The sequence below is a fragment of the Hemicordylus capensis genome, chromosome 3, assembly GCF_027244095.1.
Source record: "Hemicordylus capensis ecotype Gifberg chromosome 3, rHemCap1.1.pri, whole genome shotgun sequence".
Taxonomy (NCBI): Eukaryota; Metazoa; Chordata; class Lepidosauria; order Squamata; family Cordylidae; genus Hemicordylus; species Hemicordylus capensis.
Genome location: NC_069659.1, coordinates 257,381,207 through 257,397,011, shown reverse-complemented (window position 1 = coordinate 257,397,011; position 15,805 = coordinate 257,381,207). Strand labels below are relative to the sequence as shown.

Below are 15,805 nucleotides of genomic sequence, written 5' to 3'. Positions count from 1 at the left end.
ACTGCCTAGAGATGTACATATCAGGTGGTATAAAATATGATGGATAGATAGATAGATAGATGCAATGGGAATATAAGAAGGGAAGTATGGTGACAACAACAAAAGCAGAAATAGGAAAAAGTAAATCCCCAGCACCTCACAACTCTCCATGGATTAGGAAGCATGTTAGAGTTCCCACATTACATTAAACAGGTATGCATGTGCAGAGGTGAATTGGAGAGAGTGTGGTCCTCTGTCCACTCAACCTACACATCCATCCATGCATATAGATGCATGTCTGAAGTGTATGTTCTACTTAACTTACAAATATATGTCACTTGTGTGGGAACACATCATAAATAATTGGCTGCTGAGAAGTAATCATTGGCATGGTCCTTTATACATGTTGTGAGAAATGACTGGTAATGTATGCTGGGTGTGTATATGTGTGTTGTTATTCTTTATTATCAGCAATGATATTCTGCTTTTGCAAAGTTCTCAGCAGTCTACATAAAAAATGGGGAGGGGAGAAGATGACTTCCTGTACTGCATCAGATTTGTCCATCTGGTTCAGTATTGTCTATATTAACTGTCAGCTGCTCTCCAAAGTTTCAGGCAGGATCTTTACCATGGATTTAACCTGGGACCTTCTCCATAAAAACATAAGAAGAGGGATTAGGCCCATCTAGTCCAGCATTCTGTTTCCCACAGTGACCCACGAGATGCCTCTGAGAAACCCATAGGCAAGAGGAAAACGCATGCCCCCTCTCCTGCTATTGCTCCCCTGCAACTGGTAATCAGAAGTCTCTGAGCTTGGAGGTAGCCTATATTCATCAAGACTAGTAGCCATTGATAGACCTGTCCTTCATGAATTTGTGCAAGCCCCTTGTACATCCAAGCTGGTGGCCATCACCACATCCTATGGCAGACAATTCTATTGATTAATTATGTGTTGTGTGAAAAAGTACTCCTCTTTTTTGTTAGAAGTGAGAATTCTAAAGCATTACTCTAAGCACCACAGTAACCTCTTCTGGCCACTAGGGGCATGATGAGATATTAATAGACCTATCTTGGTCAGTTAGAGCTGTTCAGTTGTTGAAGGCTAGTGTCTGTTTGTGTATGGTGTTCAATGGCTCTCTTAGGATGTGATGTTTAGTTTCTGAATAAATCTTTACTTTTTGTACTCAACCTAATGTCCCCAGATAATTTCTTGGACTGAACTTCTTTACCACCAGAGCATACTCTGCTGTGTGAGAGTTTTAATATTTCTCCTCACACCCCTCAACACTTTTGTTGGTCCTAAATTTTCTGGCAGTCAGTTTTATGGGATGATCACTGGTTCTGCTGTTGTGAGGAGTAAAATTTCTCTCTATCCACTCTCTCCTAGGGATGTGCACCAACTTAGGTTTGTGCACTGGTTTGGCGCCGAACCAGTTTGGCACTACAGGGAGGGGAGCGGCGAGCAGGATCTTTAAAAAAGAGGAGAGCAGGTCCTTACCTGCTCACCGCCACATGCAGCTTCCTGTTGCAACAATGCTGCCCCCAAGAACCTGCGCGTGGCACCGGCATGCATAGGGCGTCCATGTATTATTATTATTTATTATTAAGAAAACCCTCTCATTTCCTTCAATGCCTTCTTAAAACTCATGTTTGCCACAGTGCTTTAGTCCTTGTTCCCTACCTTTATTTATTTACTTACTTACTCATTCATTTGTTCACTAAATATCTATACCACCTTTCATTAAAACAATCTCAATGTGGTTTACAAAACATTCAAAATAATATAAGACTATAAAAATTACACAATAAAACTATCACAATGGAATATAAAAATACAGATCTAATTAAAAGTTTTAAAAATACGCACAATATAATGATAAAATACAAAGCAGCAGCAACTGAAACATTGATATAAAACCCTGAGTAAAAAGCCAGAATTTCACTTGCTTTCTAAAAACTGTGATGGAGGATGCTCACCCTCCTGGTGAGCTTAGGTTTTTACTTAGGGTTTTATATCAATGTTTTAGTTGCTGCTGCTTTGTATTTTATCCAGTTATTCCAAAATCAGGGGGCAATAACTGAGAAGGCCCTGTCCCACATGCAAGACAGTTGATCCTCTCTCCTTGTCAGCTCACGGAAAAGAGCCCCCTGCAATGACGTTGTCGAGTGGGCAGAAACCCTTGGGAGCAGGCGGTCCCTCAGGTATCCAGGAACCAAACTATTAAGGTCTTTAAAGGTCAACACCAGCGCCTTGAATTAAACCCAGAAACAAATTGGTAGTAGACTTAATTAAGTTTAATTTTCTGTTACTAAAACAGCAGGAGCTTTACCATGGGTTTTCTGCCAGACTTGACTGTGAGTTCAAAGTTGCCCCCACAAAACTGACACACAAAGTGGATTTTTTTACCCTGGTTATATATTGGCTACACTCTAATGCACATTGAAAAGCCTGAATTGTGTGTGTGAAGTTCTCCCTTGCAGGGACTTTGGGGTAAATTTGGCCAATATGTGAATGTGTACCTCCATTCTGGAGCAGATGAGAACCAAAAGCTGGGTGTGAAAAACTTCCAGCATATTTTCCTGTTCTTAGTCAGGAGTACATTGGACTGTATAAATTAGAGCACTAATTTATAAATAGATGTCTATTTATATACTGCTCTTCAACAAAAGTTCTCAAATAAGTTTTCATATGTCGTGTGGGGTGCTTCTCTTTGAGAAACAGATTTCCAGACCTTTCTAGGATGCACAGAAACTGCATGTGCTGGCCCTGCCCTGATTTTCATACATTCACGGTTCTGTCTGCATAGTAAACATGTACATCTACATCTTTAGTTTTTCCAGGTTATACATTATGCATAGTAAACATACTTGCATAGGATCCTGCCTATAAATGTGCAGGGACCACTGAATGTTACTCCAAATTCATCACTGTGTATTCATTTCTAGTTATAAAAATGAATAAGTGGAGTTTTTTGTAAATTTCTGTTGAAAAACCTTCAAATGAATATGTAGTTCTGTTTGTTGGTGATTGCCTTCTACTGGTTCAGAGATATCCTTATTTATATAGATGCTCTTCCTACACAAACAACAAACATGAATTAAACACATATAGCTAAATTGGAGACAAAGCCTTTCATGGTAAAACATTGTAGAGAATAATTCTAAAGCAATGAAGTTTTAAAAAGAGAGACAGCAGTAACATATTAAATTCTTCTCTCCCTCTTTCCTTGCAGCCTATAGCATCTTCTTTCACTAGGTGAGTACACTACATGATTTAACTATTAACAAGCATCTTAATTATCCAGCACCTTCAAATGTGGTTTTTAAAAGAAGCCTCAAATTGTTATACAAATATAGTGGCTTAAAATATATTTCTATGTTATAGTCAAACTGCATTTCATTTTATAGGGTCAGCATGCAGGAAGCTCAGCCTTCATTAAATTACATTTTGCCATCCAATTTTTTTAAAGGTATGAATGTTCAGAACATGTGTTAGCATGCAAAACATTTCATGAACTTGTGGTCTTGAAGATAATTTGTTGCCTTATCTGAGAAATGCGTTTGAAGCCCTTTAAGAAGTACAGTGTCAGATAATTGTACTGATGTCAGTTGCTTCTCAAACTGATCTGCTGTTGGTAAATGGCTGAGAAAGAGCTATTCTGCCACTTTATCAGCACAACTGAACTGTGCTGCTTTCATTATAATTGCATTAAGTTCTGGGGTCAGGTTAAAAAAAAACATTTTTCAAGAGAGAGAAAGATAGAAATGGGCAAAAAAATGTTTGAAAGCACATCTGCCTTAGTACTTTAACCAATGCCTGATTTTCCTTAGAGCAATTTTATGTTCTTTAAAAATATGTGCAAAGGATAATGTGCCTTTTTCTTGGTGAGCATCATATGACTGAGGAAATAAATTGTACTTAGGGATGCTTGTGAAAGTTATAAATTGCCTGAGTTATTTTAAACTGATCTGCTGTATAGCTTCTAACTTTGGTGGTATTTAAACTCAAAGCAAAGTATAATGTTGCTGCTTTGTTTTAGTGTATCTGTTAAATAATTTCATTTTAAGCTGTTGAGGGGTACAGAAGAGATGGTGTAGATATACTCATTCTCGGGCTAAGCCCAGACTGGAGCTGCTGGGTGAGGAGGATCACGTGAAGAACTATTGCTCTGGAGTCCTGTGATGAAACGGGGGTGACTCTATGCTTCTCTGGGATCTACCCTCAGTAGAGAGATTGCTCTGATCCCAAATCTAGGAGCATGCCATTCCTTCAAGGTAGGCTGCCACCAGTTGAAGACTGATCTAAACCACTGACCAGGCTTAGACACAGCTTCAACAACCTAGAACGGTCTGGCTTGGGATCTGTACAGCCAGAGTCCACACAACCCAGCTCTAGACAACAAGGGAGGAGATCTGGTCTTGTGGTAGCAAACATAACTTGTCCCCTTAGCTAAGCAGGGTCTGCCCTGGTTGCATGTGAATGGGAGACTAGATGTGTGAGCACTGTAAGATATTCCCCTTAGGAGATGGAGCTGCTCTGGGAAGAGCATCTAGGTTCCAGGTTCCCTCCCTGGCATCTCCAAGATAGGGCTGAGATAGATTCCTGCCTGCAACCTTGGAAAAGCTGCTGCCAGTCTGTATAGACAATACTGAGCTAGATGGACCTATATGTGGCATCTTCCTATGTTCCTATCATTCTAAAAACAACTCAACAGTAGCGAGGCACATGGGGAAGAGTAACCCTCCAAAACCTGTAACCCTCCAAAACCTGTTAAATCAGACTGAAGCCACTTCTAAGTACATGGACTTTATTAAGAAACAAGGGTTGCACACAGAATAAGGAATTGTGGGGAAATAGGGTGAAACTGAGAGTAAAGAAAGGAATGCAGGAATCCAAATGAAATACAAAAAAGCATTTACTAACTGACTAGCACTGAGTTTTACCTTAGTCTATCAGTAGGCAGGTCCTTGGCTGAGAGAGGGTTAATCTCTACAGTTTCTTCCTTGGAACACCCATTTGCAGGGAAAAGGATGAACATTGGCCTGGCTTTTGTCCTCTATCTGGGTTCACCTGTAGTTCAAAGAAGATTCTAATTTCCTCTCCTCTGGGTGGTGAGATGCAAAGTGGCCCTATCTCCTGTGTCAGATAAGATTAGGGAATTGGTGAAGGGATAGTCTGTGAGACATTGTGGATTGATGCTCTCACTTCAAGATGATGGATGATTGTCACAAGTTCCTTAACAGAATGGCAGTACTGGAGTGGTAACTTACTCTGACAGTAAGGGGCTTCAACACCTAACTTTGTTGGAAGATAGGACTGATAGATTAAAATTCCAAAATCAAGGATACTTGTGCAGGGCTGTTCTAGAGGATGGTGTGGAACTTCTCCTTCTCCCCTCAGATTAAAACTTGGGAGATTCCCTTCTGTTGTTCTCCTGCTCCTTTTTTGAGTACAGTATTCTCTTAATGCCTTTCTAGAAAAGCAGCCACAGGGAATTGCACATACATTGAAAATATTGTTCTTGGTCTAAGAAGTGGGGTTGAAAGCTGGTAATTTTTAAATCATTAATAAGAATGAATGTTTCCTATTCCAGTAAGAAGAGGAAATCTTTACACTATTAAATGGAGTGGCCCTTTCCCAGACAATCTCATGACTCTTCAGGGTTTGGGTTTTTTTTTTACTCTTTGTCACATGGCAAATCCACTAATATGGTGCTCAAGAGTCAAGGTTTCCATTTAACAGAGCAGGAGGAGTGGGAGGAGGCCAAGGCATTTGTCTGTTTAAAGGGAACCGTGTTCCACTTGAGCTGGGATTTCCTGAACCAAGGATTTACTGATCAGTAGCTAGTTCCAATTGATAAGCAACATGGATTCCATCCTGCTGTACTTGTTAGTCAGAAGATCATCTCTGGATGGAAAAGAGGTAAACTGGTTTGTTTAATTTAAGGAAGTGTCGAGTACACAGTACATGTATAGATAACTGAATACAATTAGTTCATAGTTTTATTAAATATACTGTATTAAACAATTATAGGGCTTTTTCTAGAATACTCAGCATGCTGTAATGCTCTATGTGAACATGTGAAAAATCACATTATATGACAAAACTAATATCCTGAGTTTGTAGAAGCAATATGTTCAGTTTAATACTAAATATAGTCTGATTCTTTCACTTACTGAGATCCATGAGACTTACCATCAAGTAAACGTGTACAAGATTGCAGCTGTAGTTGGATAGGACAATACTGATTAAAAGTCAAGCAAGTACCTTTAGAGGGCAGAGGGGAACCAAGTAAGTACATGGATTATTCCAGTGCATTTGAGATACATCTAGGTTTAAGGTTTTAGCAATAAGAGGTGTGCTGACCAGTGGCAAGAAGGCACAGGACTTCTTAGTGATTCTTTTCAATAATAAATAGAAACCACATTCCTACGTTCGCATACCAAGCATTGCAGCTAGCCGCTGACAACCTGCTGTTGCATGTGTGCTGAACTGAGGTGATCAGCATTGTTAGGTGGCTGGAGCGGGGAAGGGAAGTATGAACGAGGCTTCCCATATCAAATAGATTATTAGCACTTCTAGAACTGACAGCACTGGTATGTTAGGAAGCAAGCCCACAATGCAGTATCACAGTGTTGTATGTACAGTATATTGTTTCCTTCCATCCTGCAGCTTGTGCTCAGAATTAGGCCTTATGGAAGTTTTTCATGAAATGCACCCGTGGCAGCGCACAGGTGGTTCAGATTGCGGGTGGTTGGTTTGTTTTTTAAATACTGTGCAGCTGATAGAAATAAATGGAGTTACCATATATATCCCCCCCCACCCACCCCCTGTAAACCTGTTTGGGAACTTTTGTTGAAAAGCATTATATAAATATTTGTAGTAGTAGTGTGACTGTTAGCTCTGCATTTAGTCCAATATTGGCAACCATTATTGCTTATCAGAATTTTGAAAACTGTACAATGACATTTCATTTTAAAAACCTGTGCTGTGACATTAAAAGAAGTTACACCAGAACACCATAAGCTCCTCCCAGCAACTTTGAAAATGACAAGCAGAACGTTTAAAGTCTCAAGTGATGTCACTTGTTTGTTACCTTGCTGCCGAGTTCTCTTATTAAAGCTAGATATAGCAGACTACCTTAGTGTCAGCTGAAGACACTTACCAGTCCTGTTATCTGATATCCTTTGGTTCAGTGCTGGCCAACCTTTTTGGTGTCCAAATTATGAGAGTACTTCTAGTCGGCACTGTAGTTCATACTTAGCCCTCCACCCTCTCTTTATAATGTAATAAGATAAAGACTTTCTCTGGGGAGAGACTGGCAAAGGTGCAGGCCTGGGCATATCACAACGTTGAGAATATTCATATTCCAGTCAAGGAGTACCACAAAGTCATATTGCCTTTGCTACTTCTGATACATTTGCTGCAAGCAACCCAGCTTCAGCTGAAGGTGGTGTACTTTGAGCCCAGCCATATAAAGCATTTGCTGTACATTTGCTGTACATGTGAACTACAGTGCCGACTAGAAGTACTCTCATTAGTGGCAATAGCTATTCCTTCTGTCTGAACAGATGTGAAGTATATTACTGTTTCCTCAAGATGAGCTAAATACCTTTCCAGACACTTTGCTTTTAGAGTGATTTATTTTGCCATGTAAGAACTTTGAGCCCCAATTGCATTTTGTTAGTACTATGTAAAACACTTTTGAGGGCTGTTGGCATGGTGAGCAGCATTTTGTACTACTGAATTTGGTTGCTATTACAGAAACAAATGGTTAAAGTATCAACTTGAAATATATATGCATTTAAAACAGCAGTGAAAATAAATCTGCAACAGCCATAAATGTCATAGTACAATTGGCTTTTTAAAAACATGCAAACCCTACATGAAAATGAAATATTTCCTTTTGTACAATTCTGTGCCAGAAATTGAGACTGGCAAACAAGGGTTGTTTAAATTTGCTTAGGCATGGGTACAGCATTGTTAATCTCATTGTTTGTGTAGAATTTCCTTGCAAAACAAATGATACACAAAAAGTATCCATAAATATAACCATGTGCAAGATTTAACAAAGCTGGCCTATTTTAAGGATGCCATTACTATGCTTACTTCATGAATGTTTAATACAGTAGTTCATGTGTATGTACAAAGAAATCTTCATAGAATACTAACTTTCTTGGCCGCTACAGAAGAAAATAATCGTCTCTTGACTTCCTGGAGCTATTGCTTCTTAACATTTATTGAATGCCCACACTCTTCTAGCAGCGGCCTTCACATGATCCAAGCCCAGATGGCTTATAGAGCTTAACTGGACTGATGTGATAAATGTGAAGGAGGAAGACTAGACTTTTTAAAGGGTAGTGTGGATTAGGGACGTGCACTGAACCGGTCTGGCTCTCCTTTTCTGGAGTGCCGAACGAGTTCAGTCGACCAAACCAGTTCAAACATGGGGAGGGCGGTTTAAGAGGCAGGGAAGGTGCAGCCTACCTGCCAGACCCTGCCCCCCTGCTCTTCCCCCCACCGGCACTCTTTCCAAAAGCAGGAGTGTGAGAATGCAGTGTTCCTCCCTGCACCCCGTTTTGCATCACCAAGCAAATGGCCGTGCACGCTGCTGTGCACTCCCCGCGCACATCCCTAGTGTGGATGAGAAAGCATAGGGATAACCAGACATAACAGAAGGGGTAGACATAATGCATATTTTATCTACATGGATAAATCACAACTAGTGGGTTTATTCTTGCTGGGACCCACTCAGACTCTGGTACAAAGGAGATCATCTCTGGGAAGGAAGAAGAGGAGCACAGAACAACCAAAACCTCCAGCCCTGATGGAAGCCCCCTAGATCTGTCAGATCCTGGGGAGCCAGAACATGTTGTCCTCCTCTAGTTCGCCCGTCAGATGAGCCCTGGGGACCCGTCAGATGAGCCCTGGGGACCTCAAGCAGGGCTCCTGTCCAATCCCTAGAATTCATTCCACTTCTCCAGGACCCCAGAAGGAGGGGTCACACCATACCAGGGATGAGCTACAACTCTGGAGGCAGAGTGCTCACTTGATTGCCCAGACTTTTCTTCCAGTGGATCTACTTGGGAAGAGGGAAAGGCCATCTCAGGCACTAGCTTTGGAATGGGGCTGGACTGAGATCCAGGGAGCAGTGGGGCTTCTCAATAAACAACCCCTCCATTTGATTCTCAGCTAAGGTGCAGTAGTTCCTTATCTGAGCTTCTGTCTTGCTGGACTCGGGCATGAAAACTCTTTTCTTTTAATGTTTCTTTTAATGTAAAGAATGTACCCCACCACATCCTATATGAACAGGGCAGAAATCTGAATGGCTTCATTTTTCACATCTAATTTTGGTCCCGAGAGTGAGACATTTCCTGGAACATGTTTTTCATCTCTCAGTCAGCTTTGCATCATTTAGCTTTCCTACAGTGGAACTGTTCATTCTAATTCACATTTGGAGAATATGTTCTAATTCCTTTCCCCTTTACATGAAATTTTCATTCCCCATATATTTTCACTAGTACACTAAAATATGGTGTCTCTCTACAGAGAGGCCAGGCAGAACAGAGTTGTGTAGCTTAGAAGGAAGTGAAAACTAACAGGAACAAATTACTCTTCCCCCCCCCCACCCCCGACTGCTTCCTAAGAACTGACAGATACTGGAAACTGGATGGTCAATGATATTAAGAGGAAAGTAGCTTAATATGAATAAGCTTCATGACACAATTGGCACAAACACTTTGGAATGTATGCAGTTGTAAAGAACTTTGGGAAACATACATCACAGAAATTTAAGGACACTGCTAACATCCTGACTAAGGAAGCAAGGATGCAGTCATAGGCTTAGTCAGAATGTGTGTGGGGAGGGGAGTGATTTTCACTGATCTTCAGTTTCTCCAGGAGTGCTCTGCCTTCCAAAAGATGTGTCCCTGAAGAATGTTCAACCCTCAGGGACATATTTTTAGAAGTCACAGAGCACTTCTGGAAGCAGAGATCAGTGAAAATTGCTCCTTCCTGGGCCTTTACATGCTGAGGAAGTGGAGTAGCCTCCAGCTGTGTTAGGAGCAGCTTCCCACTGCAAGCTCATTGCTTTGTAGTCAGGATGTCAGCCAATGAAGTTTGCATGCTTACGCCTTCTATAATTTCAGTGTGGCTTCCACACTGAAATCTAGAAAGAAGCAGATAAAGAATGCTGCCAGACAGTTATGTTCCTAATTTTATTAAATTGTTTTTTCATTGAATCAAACATTATTGATCTTGAGTAATTTATTGCTAGTTCTGCACTGCTACAACCTTCAACCTATTTGACTTTCCCCAGTGTATCAGAAAGCCTTTATTATTCTTCCTGTCACCTGTTGTGCAGTGAATGCTTACCACATTATCTTGCCTGCAAAGCGGACTGTTTTAAATAATTCAGGATGTTATTCACAGTGTTAAGGCACCATCTTGTGAAGTTGTTGCAAGTTTAAACAGCAAGATAAGAAAATCTGCATATGTCTACCTGATCATGTTTATTTAGAATTCTCTGCAAAATTGACACAATTGGGTTGCACTGTAAGTGCAATTTCTGTCACCTTCACCTAAACTTATTTGACCTCTGCTCTTAAAAAATGCATTTCAGAGAGATGAGGCACAGCTTTTTGCAGCAACTTTTAGAACATCTTTCATACCCCTCCCCCATTAACTCTACATATCCTATCACCTTGAATAAATAGACCAGTTTTGTTATCTGGAAAAGAGTTGCCACCAACTTGGAAGTAACAAGGAAGATATCATATGGTAAACATTTCATTGGATGGAATACAATGATCTAAATCTTATAGGTACTTCTTATTGCAAGGCTTTTGAGATAGTATCACCATTGAGGCACACCAATAATCCTCATCCTGCAACCCATTTGAACTGGCAGAAGTCACAACTGGTGTTCGTGCCAGCCCAAGAAATGTTGCTGCCTGGAGCAGAGCACCAAATAGCTCCACTCTCTATTTCTTATTTCTTCAACAACATATCATTGATTTTTAGTTATTTTGGCTCACAGATATCCATATATCTATCCTCCATGAATGATTTTAATCAACTCAGCGGAGTTGTACTAAGGGAAAAGAACTGCTGATATTTGTTAGTATAAAGATAGAACTATAAGACCTATTACACATTACTTCCTCAAATCATAGACAATAAAATTGCTTGCAGAGCACAGAAAAAGCATCTTATTGCTTTTTAAGGAACTTCAGCCATTTGGTAGACCATTCTTCCTTCATGAATTTGTCAAATTCCCCTTTAAAAGTCATCTAAACCACATCAACAGGCAGTGAATCCCAAAAGTTAATTGTGTGTTGTCCTTTGTTTTACCTGTCCTGAATCTGCTGCCCAACAATTTCATGTGCTGGCCCTGGAGGGTTCTACTGCTGTGAAAGAGGGAGGAAAAAATGTTCTCTCTATTACCATGCATAATTGTATAATTCTCTATCAAGTCCCCACTCATAGTCTTTCTAAAACTAATAATCCCTAATGCTTTAGTTTCTTCATAGGGTCAGTGCTTCAACACACACACACACATCTTGAACATTTTAGTTGCTTGTGAACACTGTGATCAGTCCTCAAAAAGAACCACTACCATTCCCAGCTTCTCTCTGGCCTTCCTTGAAGATGAAACACCTTGAAGAAGGAAGTGATTTTGCTCTGCCTGCTGCCATAGAGCAACAGTGTCTTTCTGGAAACAGGGCAATGGTCATTGCATCCAAGTAGAAGGAACCAGTGTTTTGAAGTGAACCAGTGCTTCTCTCTCCAGCCTCTCCATGTAAGCATCTGCCCCCACACCCTGACATGCATCTTCCCTTTCAAAAGATACGCCTGGCAGAGGTGTGAGGAAGAGGACTCGCCCTGCCTGGCTCAGTAGGTAGACGTTTTGCAGGAGGAAGAAGATAGGCTGCATCTACTGTCGTTTCCTCTCTGTTCTGGGAAAGATCGTCTGCTACCTGTCCTCAAGCCCATCAGCAGCTTCAGGCTCAGTCAGATGTGCCAACCTCCACTCTTCTCTCCTTAATGGAGGAGAAGATGCTACTGCCTCAGCTTTGAATTTCGTGCTTGGGGAATGAGGACATACTTGTGGAAAGACTGGTTCACAGAGAGATGTAAAAAGCTGATCTCGGTTTCTGGTTTGATTAGGAATCTGCATTTGACATGGTAGGAGTGCCCGCAAGCCATGATTGCATCCTTAGGAGTGATTTAGGTGATGCACTTCTGAGTAATCTGCTTCCAACATGGCTGTGTGAGGAAGGATTTAAGAACTGGAGCTTCATCCCAACATTCAGAGTCAACGTTCTAATTTGCCACTGTCCCCAATCTGCTGCCCACAGCAGTCTGCTTCAGGTTGTAGCATCAGATAACTGGTTCCGACTGATATCACTCCACTTTTTGTCCTGAATATGTAGCCTCTAGGTGATCAGCACTCTAGAATGTGCTGAGCATCTGCCCTAGTGCTATGATACACTAAAAAAAAAATAAAAAAAAAATCAAACATCTCAAAGTGACCTCAACATCAAATGGTATTCATTGTCCTGCACTGAGTGTGGTGAAAATGAGATCTGCATAAAACATGAGTGATGACCGCTATTGATCATGTGAACTGTTTGGAGCAAATTGACTGCCAAGACAAAATGTGGTGATGACGATTCTGCAAACGATATTCTAGAAGCTGGTTTAAGTGGCTATTGCAATACATTTCTTCATAGATCTAATCTAGTACAGAGCATGTCAGCTTACCAATACATCATCAATTCTTCAGAATCATTGCCTCATTAGCAAAAAAGATGTGTGGCAGGCCACTAACTGATGGGCTGATTGAAGCTGAGAGTAAATGGCTACCTGAGACCACCAGGTGAGTCCTTGGTTGAGCAGCACTATAAGTTTAATCTGCCAAACTCTGGCATATCTAAGCTAATAGTAAAAGGTACTAGGGAGCTGAATTTAAAAGAAGCAGTTGGTTTCCAGCCATTTTTCTGTTATTGTTACATATACCTGAGAAGGTGGAAATATGGCTTCAAGTTCAACCTCATAGGTTCACCAACCTGAAGCTGAAGAATTCAAAAAATCTTAACAAGTGGGGGGCAATTACACATAAATTGCACTTTAGTGCAGAATAGAACTTCAGTACCTGGGAAATGAAGGTACAGTGAGTACTATGCATCAAACTAGTTTTATCATAGTTAATCTCAGGGACTAGACTTCTATTCGGCCCTAAAGTGCAAGAAGTTCTCAGTCACACAAAACCAGTGTTCTCTCTACTTTTTTTCATCTATGTGCAGAATGAGTTTTGTTCTGGGTGGCAGTATCAAGGCAATGTGCGCATGTATATATTGAGAGTGGGACATTCCTGATTCAATCTGAGCGGGATCCAGCATTGAACAGACATAAAACTTGTGTGTGTGCATACGTGTGCACACCTTAGAGGGAACGCTGCACACAGCAGTCTGGCAGTAGGTTCCATCCACTGTGCCCATGTCTAGGTATGTCATTCAGGCACATGCCACAGATCCCCGTGTTTGCTGTATGGAGGGAATCGGCATGATCTGTACGTAGGTGCTGTGTTGCTTATATGGATCATGTGCGCTTCATGAGCATATCCCAAAGACCCCCCCCCCCCCGCTTGCCTGCCACACTCCCCTATCCCTGGTATATACATATATAAAAGTGCTGTAACCTCAGTACATACAATTTATTTTTTATTGTATTTTTTATTTATTTAACATTTATATAGCACCCCAAACTCACGTCTCTGGGCGGTTTACAGTAAAACAGCACAAATCAAAACAAAATCAAAACTTTAAAACAATTTAATTTTTTTTTTAATGTTAAAATCTATGAGTCTAAGTTGTTTGAGCCATAGCAGTTCTCTGTAATTTAGAAATTGCTGTCAAATCCTGAAACAGTGGGGGTATGCCTCCTCAGTGGATACAGTATTTGGTGTCTGCTTCTGCGATAGCTAAATGCCCATTTAATACCTGGCAGGTTCAAAATCTTCTGCAGGCTTGATTTCTGACAATATGAAGCAAAATGCGAAGATGTTTTTAAAATAAAGCAAATATCAGATGCTTGCTATCTCTTATTCATATATTCGACATCTTGTCTAAGATTTGGTAGAATATATTTTCCAAAGGTAAGCTTTATCATGAAGTTTCATTTGGTAATCATTGTCTTCAGACCAAACAGTAAGATAATCTACTTAAATATGACACTACTTCCCAGCATCTCTAGCCATATTTGATAATGTATAGCAATATAATCACTGGTTTTCTAATTAACTTTAGGCTGTTAGGTGAGAGAGGTGGTTAAACCATCTTGCATTTAGAATTATAGGTTCTAGCATTTAGGATGTGTAATTTAAGACTTTACACAATACATTAATTAGTTCAGACTTCATAATTTTATGTTGCATTCCAGATAAGACAAACTGTGTAATTTCTTAATGATGCTTTATATTAAAATTACTTATCTGACTTGCTCAGCAAGCTTTACCAAGTACAGTTCATGATTTGAAATGGAGCCATATATATAATCACTATGATAATCTCTGAAAATAATATTTAAAAATTACATGGGGCTCAAATTCTGATGAAACCATATATTATAGTTTGCTTGCAATGGTGGCATGAATATTATTATTGCAAGACTTTCCATTAGTAAAAACAATTTGAAGTTGCTAACATCTGTACTATCATTAATGTATAACTGAATCATATATGCATATACCCATATTTGTCTAATAAAGTATTTAATCAACAAATAACAAATGTAATATTTTCCACATTTGTAAAGTAATCTAAGACCAATTTGAAAGTAACATAAAATATTTAAAACTGAGGCTTATTCCAATGGACTTCTACTTAGAAACATTGTGGGTGGAAATAACCAGATCCAGTAGGGGCATGTTACTGCTAATCAAAATGCTGAGGGTGATCTGAAATTAGACAGAAATTGGGGAGGTATCTAAGGGGGAAAGTGTTGTAATAATGGGTGACTTCAGTTATCCTCACAGAAACTGTGTAAATTCATATTCAGGTCATGACAAAGAGACCACATTTTTAGATACCCTAAATGACTGCCTTAGAGCAGGTAGTGACAGAACCAAACAGAGGGAACGTGATGCTGATCCTGAGTAGTGCTCAGGATCTGGTGCAAGATGTCATTGTTGTAGAACTGATGGGGTCAGTGATCATACTGGCATCAGGTTTAACACATATGCAAATAGAGAATTGCCAAGAAAGCCCAACATAGACACTTTTGGTTACAGAAGAAAAAACGGCTAAAAAAATGAGGGGACTGGTAAAAAGGCAGCTGAATGGGAAAGCCAAGAGGGCCAATCATTCTCGAACACATGGAAGTTATTTAGAACCACAATAATAGAAGCTCAGCTGCAAATATTCTTCAAAACCAGCCCAATGCATCTTTAACTTGGTTTGTACCTTCATGCGGGGCATACGTCATAATCACAAGAATAGTAAAATAATTAAATTCAAGGGCGCAAGCAAGAGCAAAATGGGAATATGTATCCAAACCTATATACAGTGGGTATAGGAAAGAATCACCCCCTTTGATAGACCTTAAATTCTGGTTCCCTCACATCCTGAAATGAAAACACAAAGAAAATTCCCTTCACCAGCTGTACTTATCCAATGCAACCTATAACATCCAACTGAAAAACATCACAATTACAGTCCAGAAAAAGTGTCAGAAATAAACAACAAGAATTACTGAGATTGAAAAAGGATCCCCCCCCCATGTCAATATTTTGTTGAACCACCTTTTGCTTTAATAACAGCCTTG

At 40.1% G+C, this 15,805-nt stretch overlaps 1 protein-coding gene across 4 annotated transcripts in view; it reads left to right on the top strand.

Moving 5' to 3' along the window:
* PTPRE (protein tyrosine phosphatase receptor type E) overlaps positions 1-15,805 on the top strand; it is a 200,803-nt gene that overhangs the window by 66,828 nt on the left and 118,170 nt on the right. For 2 of the 4 annotated variants that reach the window (XM_053309248.1, XM_053309246.1), the window contains exon 2: positions 3,213-3,235. The exons of the other annotated variants lie outside the window; for them this stretch is intronic. Coding sequence is in view for 1 of the 2 variants with exons in the window: in XM_053309246.1 (XP_053165221.1) it covers positions 3,213-3,235 (23 nt within the window). In the remaining variant the exon portion in view is untranslated. The remainder of the gene's footprint in view (positions 1-3,212; positions 3,236-15,805) is intronic. 4 annotated transcript variants of the gene reach the window in all.